At 50.1% G+C, this 13,405-nt stretch overlaps 2 protein-coding genes across 2 annotated transcripts in view; one reads left to right on the forward strand and one right to left on the reverse strand.

The window, feature by feature from the left end:
- Positions 1 to 9,008: 9,008 nt before the first annotated feature.
- Positions 9,009 to 9,675, reverse strand: LOC108555865 (uncharacterized). The gene is made up of 2 exons (XM_017911708.1): positions 9,587 to 9,675; positions 9,009 to 9,426 (listed from the first exon to the last, which is right to left on the reverse strand). The coding sequence occupies exons 1-2, from the start codon at positions 9,629 to 9,631 to the stop codon at positions 9,085 to 9,087; spliced, it is 387 nt and encodes a 128-aa protein (XP_017767197.1). The 5' UTR covers positions 9,632 to 9,675; the 3' UTR covers positions 9,009 to 9,084.
- A 2,080-nt stretch (positions 9,676 to 11,755) lies between these two features.
- Positions 11,756 to 13,405, forward strand: part of LOC108555827 (axoneme-associated protein mst101(2)) — a 1,802-nt gene continuing 152 nt past the window's right edge. The window contains exons 1-4 of the mRNA XM_017911653.1: positions 11,756 to 12,013; positions 12,080 to 12,997; positions 13,081 to 13,236; positions 13,331 to 13,404. Of these exons, the coding sequence (XP_017767142.1) occupies positions 11,824 to 12,013; positions 12,080 to 12,997; positions 13,081 to 13,236; positions 13,331 to 13,398 (1,332 nt within the window). The 5' untranslated portion in view covers positions 11,756 to 11,823 and the 3' untranslated portion in view covers positions 13,399 to 13,404. The remainder of the gene's footprint in view (positions 12,014 to 12,079; positions 12,998 to 13,080; positions 13,237 to 13,330; position 13,405) is intronic.

Genomic DNA, 13,405 nt, shown 5'->3' on the forward strand with positions numbered 1-13,405 from the left:
TTTATCGCGAGCACGACGCGGTACGACAGAGTTTTTGCTACTCCCTCCTTGTCACTTGTTGATGTCGCGGAGTCGAGGGGTTCCGGTGGAGGCCGGAACACGGTCGGCGGCTACCACCCTCACGGTCGAGCATCGAGCGGCGTGCTCCAACACCTCGTCTCTCCTGCGGGATAAGGAGAAAATTCTAGTTCGACGGACGCTTCTTGCTCGACGGTAGAGCCAACTTTCGATCTGTGCGAAGCATTCTCGACAAAGTTTACTCTTTCGGACTTTTTATACCGAGTTCTCCATCGGATAACTTCTCGAATCGTCTTGCGCTCGCGTCACCCCCTTAACCTCGGCACGTTTCTCGGCAAATCCATATTTTAAAATACGTTCCACGATTTCCACCCTATTGGACGACGCAAAAATCGAGGCAGCGATTAAAAAGAAGCAATTTCCGTACGAGCCAGCGTGGCTAGAAGATCTCGAACAAATGTATCGCGCCCCGGAGAAATCGAGTCGTTAAAATAACTCCGCGGTTATCGATTCCGTCTATGTGTAGCTTTCGTTTCGAAGCTGACAAAAATGGATCGACGCGACGAACAAAAGCCGTTTCGCCTGTTCCTCGCGATCCATTCCTTTCCACTCTACGATCGCTCCCCTCGCTCCAATCGTTCGTACCACCGTTTTTAGAGAAAATAAGCGATCCTTCGTTAACGCGTACGCGGAAAGTTAGAGGGAAAGTTGAAGTCGCGTGGAAATCAAACGGACGATCGTGGAGATGGCAGAGAGGCGGGAATAGATAGAAGAGAGGAAACGGTGGGAAAGAAGCGAGGAAAAGGAGGAGACGAGGTTCGGCTTGCGAGGGCACGTCGTTGTCATGGTTCGACGTCATTACCGGGGCTCGGTGAGGCGAATATTCCGTGTCTCCGAAGTAACGCGTAACAACGTCACTGTTTACCGTCTTTCGGCTGTACACGCTGTTACCCGAGTATCTCGTTTCGCCAAGATCCCGGGGTTATCGATTTCGTTCAGTCGGCCGCTCTCGCAGACTTGAATTTTAATAGACGACGCGACGAAGATTAGAACGCATTCGACGACCCTGACAAGCCGACGAATTAGAAAATTCCGCAAACCGGTACAAAGAACCGCGCGTTTGTCTCTTTTTCCCCGATTATCTCGCGGTTTTGCTTTTTCCTCCGACCAGTTTCTCGTTAGCCCGGAAATAAACTCGTAACGAACGCGCGCGAATCCTCGACCAAAATCGCAACCGCGTTCCGGACGATGAATACTTTATGCCGCTGCATTTCGTCCGATTGGAACGAGACGCGTCGAGGGCTACTTTCCGATGGACAAGCGTCGAAACGCGAACGAAAAATGGACGCGAACCACCGTGCGTATCGAGTCGTGGACATTTTTCCGGCTAGCAAGCATACCCACGGGACGATCGCGAGAGAAGAAAAAAGACTTTCGCGTAATGGTTAATACGGGGTAGTGAACACGTCACAGACACTGTCGCTGCCTCGTCTTCTCTCGTTTTGCGAGCTTCTGAAAAATAAATGGCACCGCGAACTCGGCGAAACTAGCGCGTTAACCGATATCGCGAAAGCGATTTTCTTTTTTATTTCCATTCCGTTTCGTTTCGTTCGAATCACGCGACACAGCACCGCGGTGCGTCGCGACGAGACGCGTTCGCGTCGTGCCCTGTGTTCCGGGAACGGGGACGCCTGGTGATTTCCGGCGCGAACCGATTCAACGGTTCGTTTCGAGACGACAGCCCACGGACGAGCGACATTCCCGCTTCGTCAGCCTCAACCCCTTTTTAAATATGCTCGATGTCGTTTCCGACCAGCGGAGAACGCGCATACGTCGAAGGACTATCGCCGGCTCGGTGCTTTACTCGTGAAAAAACGAAAAAGACGAAAAAAGAAAGAAAAGAAAAAAAAAACAAAACAAAAAGGGAACAAAATGTCGCGCTGGTATGGTGGGTAAGTTTCGGACAATGGCGTTCTCTATCACCCTTCTTCCCGCGATATCGGAACGGAAATATCGCGAGGGAACGTACGCGAGAGAAACGAATTCTCTAAATGCCAAGCGTTTCGAATACGGTTTGACCAGCGCGTGTAAATGCCGGGAATGATCGACAACCTTTTGACGAATGCTCCGACCTACCGGGATGGTGGAACGTACACCGGGATAAGAGAGTAAAAAACCGGAGGTAAAACGCTTAAGAAGAGATAGCGACTTTACGAGTTTCCGATCACGTTCTACCAACGATTCAATTGACGCGCGACACGCTCAGACTACTCGAATTTTCGAGTTTCTCATAGCCGAGGCTTTTAAGGGGAAGCCGCGTGCGAACCGAGGAAACGATATACCCGCTGCTTTGCCACGATTACCCTCGACGTCTACGTGTTATCGCGGGGTATAAAGCTGACCCGAAATGCCTCAACGTTTAATATATTGGACGGAATATGGTACAAGAAATTACAACGATTCGTTATTCTATATTACGGTTTCGTGCGGCGGCAAGCGGCTGGAGGGGACGAACGTACAAGTTTGAGCTTTCGTTGCGCCTTATCGATTCTCGAGGCGCTGCGACTAACCTGCACGATGCATAGGTGTACGGCTTAACGGGGCTCGATACGGACTCGTCCGTGTTAGCCGAGAGCCGGCGAATCGCGTGGCCTCTCTCTCTCTCTCTCTCGCTCTCTCTTTTTCCCTCTCGTCCCCGACTCTTGGCACTCGACCGTGTACTTTAAAATGCACGAAACGCGTGGGTTGTCTGGCGATCCTGGAATCGCTGCACGGAACGCGGTGGTTTCGCGGACAGAGCGAGAAAGGGAGGAAGAAGGCGCGATGGCGTGGCGTCGGTCGAGTGGTAAGATCGGGAAAAATGGTAGAAACGAAAGGACCAGATGTCGCGGGAGAGAGGGGACGCGACGCTCGATGGGACGTGATACGCGAAACGTCGGGGTCGTCGCTCGGCAAGCAGGACTCGGGGCGAGAACGAAGAAACGAAGGTTGTTACCGCGGCGGAAGAGACCTCGATCCATCATGGGGCAGAAAGGGCGGAAATCGATCGATCTCGGGCGTCGGTAGAAACGCGACACGAAAGCCACGGTGGATCCGATTGTTAGAAGGTGAGAAGTGGAGCGGTCTCGCGATCCGCACGCGACAGGTCGAGGTCGGGATCCAGAGTTTTCAAAGTTCCATAAATGACGCGTACGTCGTAATTTCCATCGGGCAAGTGCGGATAGAGGTGAGCGAGCGGCCTCACCGACGATCGATGGGATCGCGTCTTCGCGTGTCTAACCGCAACTTTGCCTCCGCCTACAAGGACGACCGCGTTTCCTCGCAGTCCACTCTGGCTGTGCATGGTCGCGCAACCGTTTGCGCTCTTCGGTTTCTTCCTCTTTTCCACGAAACGCCTCCAGACGCCTCCGAACGTCTCCGAACGCCTTCGGACGGCCGCAGGTGGCTCGAGAGAGAATCGTGTGGGATTCCGGCCGACAAAAATATGCAGAAGAACTGGAAGGAAGCGAGCGAGAACACCGCGTAGAGAACTGGTTACTCGCGCGATCCCGTCTCGAAGCTTTCTCGTTATTGCTCTCGACCTATCGCGTACATGCAGGATCCTTTCGCGAGCGGTTGGTAATTTCCCGCGCGGCGAGTCGGCAATGATTAAGCTTTCGCTCTACGGTAATTACGCGAAGCACGGAAACACGGCGAGATGTATACAACAACGCGCATTCACCCGCGGCCACAATTCCCTCGCTCTTGCTCTCGCACTTGCCCTCGCTCTCCTTCTCTTACCTATACTCGCACACGCGCTCTTCCCGTTTTCCATGCTCGTCGGCCCGAAGTTAATAATAATTGCGTACACAAAAAACTCTTGCAAACGCAACGACGGGAAACCGAGATGAACGGTGCAACGAGAGAACCGCGCGTGCTACGAACGGAGAGGGTGAATTCGAGGCAAAGGGAACGGAAACGGGCGCGTTGCAAGGAGAGCGGTGTATAAATATTAAATTCGTTGAGAAACGAGGGGGTCGTCTGCCCACCGAACACGCGGAATTCCACCAATTGCGCGATACCTTTTTCCGCTTTTCTTTTCCTTCTTTTCTCGCTCCTCCCTCTCTTCGACTTTATCCGCGAGTGTCTTTCCAACGACTATATCTCGTTAGCCGCGACAGACGTCTCGCGAGGTACGTAGGCGAGGAGAGATCGGCCGTGGGAGAAAATTAGAAAATTGGGCATACGAATGGGAAAAGGAAAGGCTAACGCCTGTGGGCGCGCGTGCGGTGGGAAAGAGAAGGTGGAAGAGGAGAGCGATAAGAAATGAACTTTGGCGACAACGTGCTTGTTCTCGGCTTAGCTCGGTGTGCAGCGCCGAGAGTACGGTGTCTGCGGAGAAACGCATCGTGGCCATTTTCTTCTCACCTGTTCGAGCAGATTGCGGTGTTACGAAATTACGCGAAACGAGTCGGTGACGAAAGACGCGGCGCGAAAGGTTGCGTGGAAATGTTGGCGGAAAGGACGAAACGGTTTGGTTTCGTCGCGGATGAAACGAAAAGGGGGATCGTGTGGAAAGCTGATCGCTCGGATGCCTGACTCGGCCGGGGGAATCGTTTCGACCCTCGAACCTCTCGATCGCGATTATCGAGAAGCGTGCACGGTGGCAGCTTTTAAAGTTCGATCGGGCTTCGATCGCCGAGCACGATACGAGCTCGCATCCATTGGCGTGCCGTTGCCTATCCGTTATCCGAAATACGTGCATTAAAGTACACGAGTTCTGTTCTCTCGTACCTACGCGACGGTGAACCGAGGCACGTATGCCCTTCAACCGAATACCTTTCGTTCCTTGACAACCTGATCTATTGCTATTTACATAATAGACAAACGAAAGAAAAACGAAGGAAGCGGGAAAGCGAGGAGGAAACACGGAAGAAAGGTAAAAGCGTAGACGTCTAGCATGTCGTTGGATAACCCAACTATATGACACACCGGAGAAACTGCAAGTTATAAAACGTTAGTCTCGAGCCACGATCTCCGGGGAATATCTAGCTCGAATAAAGTCTCAAAAAGGGAAGGATAAACGACGTCGGCTCTATTACCGAGGCAAACTCCTTGCAGACGTCGTTCGCTCGGTCGACGCGTCGCGACACAACGTGTCTTTAATACCTGGGCGAATCGAGACCCAGACGAATTAATCGACCACGTGTCCTCCATCCTTTCCTCATTCGTCCCGTTTTTCTCCTCTTCTTTCCTCTCCCTCCGGTTAGCCGGTAAATAATTACGCGAGGAAATTCGAGTTAAATACGAAGCATCACGGGTGAAGGGCGAAAATTAACTACTGAGCGAGCAGACGAATAATTACGATCGACGGTGGAATCGTAATACGGGATGATTTGTCTAGGAAAGTTCATGGACGATGATCCAAATTGTAGGTAAATGGGATGCGTAGAGGGAAGTCGATGGGACGGCAAAACGAGACGCGAATCGCGTAAAGGACATCAGATAGCAGCGAATCGGGCTATCTGACGATCCGGCTTCCGCCATCGAATTGTACGCTCGGCAAACCAGGTGGTTCGCGGGTACGCGACGCCATGTACCCGGTAGGATAGCACCTAATGTAATCACGATAATGGCCATGCCGGGTCAACCAAGAGCTCTACGCCATCGCTCTCGGCATCCCAGACATTCCTGTATCATCGCGTGATCTGGACATGAAAGGGGAAGAGGAATGGGAATGGAGAGGCAGCAGGAAGAAGAGGAGGATGAGGAGGAGGAAGAGAATGGAGATAGAAAGGGAGGGAGATGATACTCCCGTGGAATCCCGATTACTAACGGGCGCTAACGGGCTTCCGAACAATCGTCGTCCGTCGATGTATCATCGTTCATCGACAGGATTGCAGCTCCTCTTTCGATCGCTAAAAAATAATTCTCGTATCGTTCCGATGTCGTTCCTTTTCGATATCGAAACGCGAAACGCCGAACGATCGAACGCACGTGCCGCGCGGCACCGCGAGAAAGATCTCGCTCTTTTCCAACGATCATCGTCTCTAACCGAAACGCATTGTTCACGGCTCATCTTTGTTACCCGTGCTACCGATACGCGTTCGCCAAACGACCCACACGGAATCCGCGTAGTTTCGACGAAGCCTTGGTCATCGGTTCGAAACCTTAAATCATCGATTCCTCGTTGATCAATTTCCAACGAACCGATCTCGTTCGCTCTTTTTTCCGCGAAACAAAAGCCAACGCGAATCGATGGTCGCGCGAGACTTTGGCATCGCGATGATAAAACGAAAATTTTCCCCGATGCTTTTACGTCCGAATTTCGATCGTGCCTTTTACTACTGTATTTTCCTTGTTTCCTGTCTTCTCTTTATGACGGCCTATATTCGACGTAGGTATGCGTAACCGAATAAAAAGTTCTCGAGCTGATGGTGGCCGGGGAGCGGGAGCGTTGAAATTTTATGCGGACAAACTCGGGGATCGACGCTTCTGATCGCGGGGAAATATCCGAGGAAACGTAGTTGATCGAACGTTGATCGAATCGTAACCATCCTAACTATCGTAACCACGAAGCACAGGGGAGAAGCGGAACGAACTCGGCGTGCCGGCGGAGACCCAGCCGGCGGTGCGGTGGTCTCTGTGACGAGCACGAAAGATATAACCGAGCCCGAGAAGGCAGCAGGTGTGAGCAAAACGAGAAACGAGCCCGTTAACCGAATTAACGTTCTCCGTGGTCCTCGAACAACTTCTATCCGACTGTGTCACGACTTCGAGGGCGGAACCAAGCCATTCGTTTCATCCACCCAAACTTTTCCTTTTACCGTCGCGATTTTCTCTCCCTCTTTGATCTTTTCGGCGCAGAGATTCCGACGATTCATTCCATTCCCTAGAAATCACGGAGAAACGTGGATTCGCGTCGCGGCAACTTCGCCGAGGCTACATAATCCGCTCTTACACGTCGTCCGAGAGATAATCTTTATCCCTGGCTGGGAAACTCGCGATTTTCGCCTTTCCCTTTTTCTTTCTACCCCGCGCGTTATCCGCGCTCTTCGGTCAACTTTCGCGGATAATTAGCTTCCCGTGGGTACGCGGGTATCTTTGAAGAGTACGATACACGGGCGTACGCTACAATACCGTTCTCACGGCAACATACCGCGGAACAATGGAACCGAGCGGTGGCTTCAGCTGCAAATCTCGCGTTCTATGAATCAACTTGGAAAGCGGCTGCTGCGTTCAACGTGCAACGGGGGGAGAAAAAAGAAACAGGAAGGGAAAGATAGAGAGGGAGGGAGAAAAGCCGAGATAGCAGCCAGGTAGAGACGTTTGCGAGTCGCGGCCTATGGAATGCGAGAGACAATTGCATTTGCAGCGATCAGAAAATCGAGAGGCGCGCGAGCAAGGTATATAAATCGGTACGTATGCATATTTCGCCTTTGATGGTTACGTTCATTTGCATATTCGCGAAACTATCAGCCCCCTTTCCTAAATCGATATATTCAAACGCATCTGACACGCATCGAATAACTAGAGGAAAATAACGGGACCGTGCCGCAGAGTAATCCGACAAAACGTACCGGGCTCTCGTTACGCCATACGAATCGGTCGCGATTACGTATGGCGAAGCGAAGGTTATCGGTTGGTGTTTCGCTGCCTTAATTGCGTGCAGCGTCAGCGGATAATTGATGAAGTAACGCGATTACCCGTATGGTCGGATAATTCTGTGGATTGTTAGGAAACCGACCATCGTGCAACGTTGATAATCGATCGCGCGTACAATCTGTTCGTTCTATCGCGCGTGCCAGCGACAGAATAACGAAGCTATTTGTTAAGCTATCGAAATTGTTCTCTTGTCCCTTCGTAACCACGTTTGCGGCATCCACTCGCCCGGTTGCCCAACGAATTTTCCTTCCTGTTGCAAAAGAACAGAGAAACTACAAATGTAACGGAAAAATCCCCTTTCCTTCTCTTAACCCCTTTTATTGTTCCTTTTCGACACTCTCTGCTTTTTCTCGCTCCCTCTCGTCCTCCAGCTTTCCCTCTGCACGCGGACCTTGCGACAAAGCGAAGGGATCCAAGTACAAAGGGATTCTGTTCGGCACGAATTAACCCGCATCTTTTTTCAATAAACCGAGAACCCTGTTACCTCGACGGGTGACAATCCACCTCTGAAAACGAATCAACGTCGAGCACGAGTTCTAAACGAGATAAAGGACAACCCTCTTTTCTTTCCCTCGTCACTAATTTCTTTCTATTTTCCTTTTCTCCCTTTTCTTTCTCCTCCCTAATTTTGAGTCAAGACCATGGAAAAATTCCAGGCTCTCGGCGAATTAACCTTCCGCTGGGGATTAAAAACTCCGCCAACGCGACCAGCGGAGTCATCTCTCGACGGTGGGTCGCGATCGTTTCTTTCGTGCTCCAAACGCGCAGTGTATCTTTCGATTCGCGGCTTTTCGCGGCTTTCGATTAAATTTCTGCAGAAGGCGAGGCAAAGAAATGGAAGAACACCGAAAAGCCATCTTTCGGAGAAAGGAAAAGCCGAGATCAGCCAGAATCGCGTACGCGATTCGAAGAATTGATTTTTCCATTCGCATACCGACCATCGTAAAATCCTCGGCCACGAACGATATCGTGACGTGTCTTAACCTCTCAAGGTACGCCCTGACCGCGCCTTTTCGGAGAAGGTAGGTCTCGCTGTTACCGACCTGCGGTAACGCAGAAATTCTCGCTAAGGGAAACGTAGAAGCTATAATTACCATAGCACCGTACTCGGAAAGTCTAGTTTTCTCTTTTTCCACGAATTTAACTTCGTCCCGTTACGCACGATTTGCTACGTACGTCGGATCGTTCGATCGAAATCAGGATGGGAAAGGAGACGAGAGACACGACGAAAGGATAACGCGCGAGAGGACCAAGGAAGACGCGAAGGAATGCAATTCGGACAAAATTGGTACCGTCTGTCGAATAATTTTGAACGGATAACGTTTCAAACCGTATATTTTCCCTTGACAGCAATTTAATCGATGATGGGAACGAAGTTTCCCATGCGACGACCTCGACGAAGATATCTCCGCGTAGACTCGTTCAAGGATCTCGCTGATCGACTTCCTGCAGCTGGAACAACTTTTGCAAGACCGGTTCGGGAATACGTTTTTCGGCGAGGTTCTTCGTTCCAGGAAGTTCGGATGGTATCCAAGACTTTTCCACCGAGTTCTGTCCCAACGATGGGAAAGGCTGGTGATCGACCAGCTTCGACAAAGGCATCGCTTTCTCGTCTAAATTTTCCGAGCCTGGCAGCTGCGGGAAGACCACTTCCGCGTCTTTCGTGATATTCCGAGGGGCGTACGGAGTTCCAGGCATTCCATACGCTTCAGGCATTCCAGGAGCCGCTAGAGTTCCGACGACTCCGATAAACAACGCGATAATCTGCAACGATTCGTTAATACCGAGTTCCTCTTACGCATCGATCTACACGCGTGTCGAGAGCGCGCGAAACAGACATTCGCGACCTACGTGTACAAATTTGAATACCAATGATCTAACACGAGAACGACGTTTCGCTCACGATACCGATCCGATGTCTTACCTCGATCATGATCGCTCGAATAACCGCGCTCGACTGTTCCCTCATCCGACCCACCGATCACGATACTTTTATACGTATACGTAGGCACGGGGATATAAGTGGCGACACTGGTCTCGGAACGTGAATCGACGTTTTATTTCGACGAGCCACGCGGCAACCACAGTCGCCTGGGGCAACGTCTTTTTCTCCAATTCTTTCCTTTTTCATCCTCCATCTCCCGATATCCCGACACACCTGTTTACCCGTTTTCTTCCACGCTGCGAGATCCGCGCGAGCCAACGATCGCCTGGTACCACGCGAAGATCGACGTCGCGAGTGATCGGCGAGGAAACGATAGGGAAAAGGAAGGAGGAAACGCGAAAACGGATCCATCTAGTGTCGAGGACGATTTATGTTCCTCTATCCGAGATCGTTTATACTTTTCGACGCTTTCTCGATATTTCTAAGGAAAATATATCGCAGCCACTGAAATAATAATAGGTGCGGATGCGTAACGTTCGCGCGAAATCCCACTGTTACGGAGCAAAGTGCGGAAATAATTTCAAAGATACAAATATTGTTTCACCGAGGAGAAACGATGATCGAAATACTCGCGGGACTCGCGTGTATTTATCTAGTACCGAGAAAGTAAATCGAAGAACTTAGCACGAGTCTTCTTCGAAATTTCCCATCCACGCGACTCCAGGATCGAACGTCGCGCTTCGTTTATCCGATACCCTTCGTCTATTTTTTCTTTTCGCGGTACCCGTAACGAACAGACGAGAAATAATCGAGTCCACTCCTACGTCGTCGTGCTTATTTCGTCGAACCTGCTTTCCATCCTTTTATGGTACAGCGGCATTCACGGACAAGCGATATCGCGGAATATCCGGCGTGTTCGTAACGTGCCATAAGCGTAGTAGGATGCGGTCATCGGAAAAGTGACGTCAGTTTGTGTCCCTCTTCCAGACGATTACTCGCTATTATAAGCGAGGCTTACAAATTTTTTAATAAAAAAAAAAAACTACTTACTTATTGTTCATTACGACAGTGAAAGCATAGGTCACTCATCGAATAAGTGGAGTATTATTACAAGAACATCTGCTGTTTTTAATAAGTCTCCCCGGGCTACCAGCGTGGAAATTTTCGGATGTCGCCATTGGGCCACGGTACACAACGGTACTCGATAAATATTCGAGATAAATCTGTAATTAAGGCAATAATAAATCTGCGATCATAAATATCTCGAAGACTATCGAGTAGTTGCCCTTATAATGATATATTTTCGTCAACTGGATGACTAAATTTACAAACCTGCAAAGTTTCAACTAAATCAATGACCCGAAGGACTTGCACTCTCCTTGTCAGTCCCACGCTGGCGTAAACTCGGACAATATAGAGGGAAAAAGTGACGTCACCGCGTCCGTGTACCTTGACATTTCTCGCGCCTAGCTTTCCTTCGAAACGTCGTTAAACAACGAGTATCGTGCACACGAGTTTACGCGTTTCCGGCACCGGAGAAACGCGGAAATTCGATCGACGTGCCTCGCGCTTTTCGAAATCGTTAAAAATAAATCTCACTCCTCCGCGTGTTTTCCCGCATAATCCTGCTGCTCGATCGTTGCATTCGCTTCACGGAGACAATTACGTTCGTCTTTCCGAGAATCTAAACGCGTACCAATTTTATCGATCAAAGCCCCGTTCACGGGATATAGGAAACGCGTCTCGCGCTCTGGACGCAACGCGGTCGATCGGTTTGGATCGTACGACCGTTAAGGTTTCATAACAGACGTCGATACGCAAACAATGCGGGACGTAACGTCCTTTCGGCGGTAATCGTTGCGTTCGACGTCGACGCGTTGAAAATCAGTAACGATCGAGATTTCGCGCGAACCGGTAAAACGAGCGGTCGGTTTTCACGATTCCTAAATTAGTCATTGTTCCACATCGATTTGCTCCTTCCGACACGCGGCTGCCAGGCTTGCATCGGTAGAACGAGTTCGTTTTCCTCCCGAAACACGGAGAAACCCGAAAATACGCGGTTTGACGTAGAGCCGGGCGTTACGAGTAAGCAAGCGAGCAAAATCGATCTTGTATTTGTTTCTTTTCGTCTCTACGCTCCGAGATCTTGCCCCAGGGGTTGACTTCGTTTACGAACAGCTTCGATTCCACTAAACCCAGCTTGCGGTCTAATTCTACGGGATCCTTTCCGAATCCAATCGAGCCATCTTTCTCCGCCGTTTGCAGCTCCGATTTGAATGAATAGCAAGAAGATTCCAGGAAGAACCGCGATCTTTTTCCCGGTGGCTGATGGTATTCTCGTGGATCGAATTCTGGAAACAGAGCCGTGGCGTCAGATCGACAATTTCGTGCAATACAATTTCGTGCAAAACATCGCGAAGACGGTTAACGAACGAGTGACGCTCGATCCGAAGTCCACCCCTGCAGGTAAGCAGAAGGTCTTTTATACGCACTTCCACGAACCGAGCGTTTTATCGTCGACATTAACAACAGATACTAAGAGCCCGGGGAAGAAACGGATAACGTCAGCCTCGGTAAGGACTCGTAAAAGTCAAACGGGCCAAATCGACGATGAAAAATCGGCGAAAAAGAAACAGAATGCTCTGCCGGCAGTCGGGGGTCGGAAAACAGTGGGACGTAAAAAGGAAGCAGCGAAGAAGACCAACGAAGAGCAGGGTAAGAAAGAAGCATCGACGAACAGAGGAAGGAAGGTAGGTACCGGCGACGATGGCAAGGGAGAGGAGAAGAAACCGAAAGCTGTCGCGAGGAATAGCAAACCGAACACCAAATGCGTGGAAGAAAATCCTAAGGTTGCAGTAAACCAGACTGAAAAGCCGTCTGCCGATTCGCAGAAGTTAGAAGCTGGCTCAGAGTGTATCGCCGAAGAAAATAAGACAGCGGAGTCATCGAAGAGGACGGAGGAAACCGTGGTCTCTTGGCCAGTTGGAAACGAAAAATCGACGATACTGCTGAACGACAAAGTCGCAAACGCGGAAAGGAATAGAAGCGCGATGTCCGTGAACACGTTGATCGGTGCGAATTCCAAGTCTCCGTTTAGAACGAGCACTCCGAAACGCGAGGCTTCTAGAACCAGCGGTTTCCTTGGGACGAAACCTGCTGTCGCGAAGCATCATGTTTCGACGTTGGAAAAAGATTCGTCCATAAGAAGTAACGCCTCTGCGATGAAGGCTTGCACGAGGAGTACCTGTGCGAGGAGAAACGCGATCTATGGTAACGAGGAATTCGTGACTAAAGGGAACGAGGACAAGAAAATAAGCGCGAAATGCGAGTGTAAACCTACGAACACGTTGAAGGTGAAAGGAGAGAAGAAGCTTGGGAATAACGAGACATCGCGAACATTGATCAACAAGAATACAACAAAGGCGAGATACAAAAATACAACATCGACAGGTAAGCGATCTTTCCTCTTGTCGAAGCTCGATCGCCGAGCCGCTTACGTTGTTGCGGTAATCGATTATTCGTTTGCTAGACAGAAAGGAAATCGGAAAAATTCGAGAAACGTCTGCTCGAACAGCGGAAAATGCAAGAGGAGAGGAAGATACGACGACACGAGAGAGAAGCGGAACGTGCTATGGAACGATTTAGTCATCACGTAACGTACATAGCTAAGAAAAAGGGTTATATACCAGGTACTTTGTTTCCTTCGGGGATTTTTATGGGCGATTTTTAACGATAATAACCTTTCACGGTATACAATTAATCCGTGTTATTCGTTCCTTACAGAACACGGTCTGTCCATTGACACCGAGGACGAAGATAGTTATTCCGATTGCACCAGCGGGTCGTATTAATCGGATT

The sequence above is a fragment of the Eufriesea mexicana genome, unplaced genomic scaffold (genome assembly GCF_001483705.2).
Source record: "Eufriesea mexicana isolate 0111107269 unplaced genomic scaffold, ASM148370v2 scaffold305, whole genome shotgun sequence".
NCBI classification, from domain to species: Eukaryota; Metazoa; Arthropoda; class Insecta; order Hymenoptera; family Apidae; genus Eufriesea; species Eufriesea mexicana.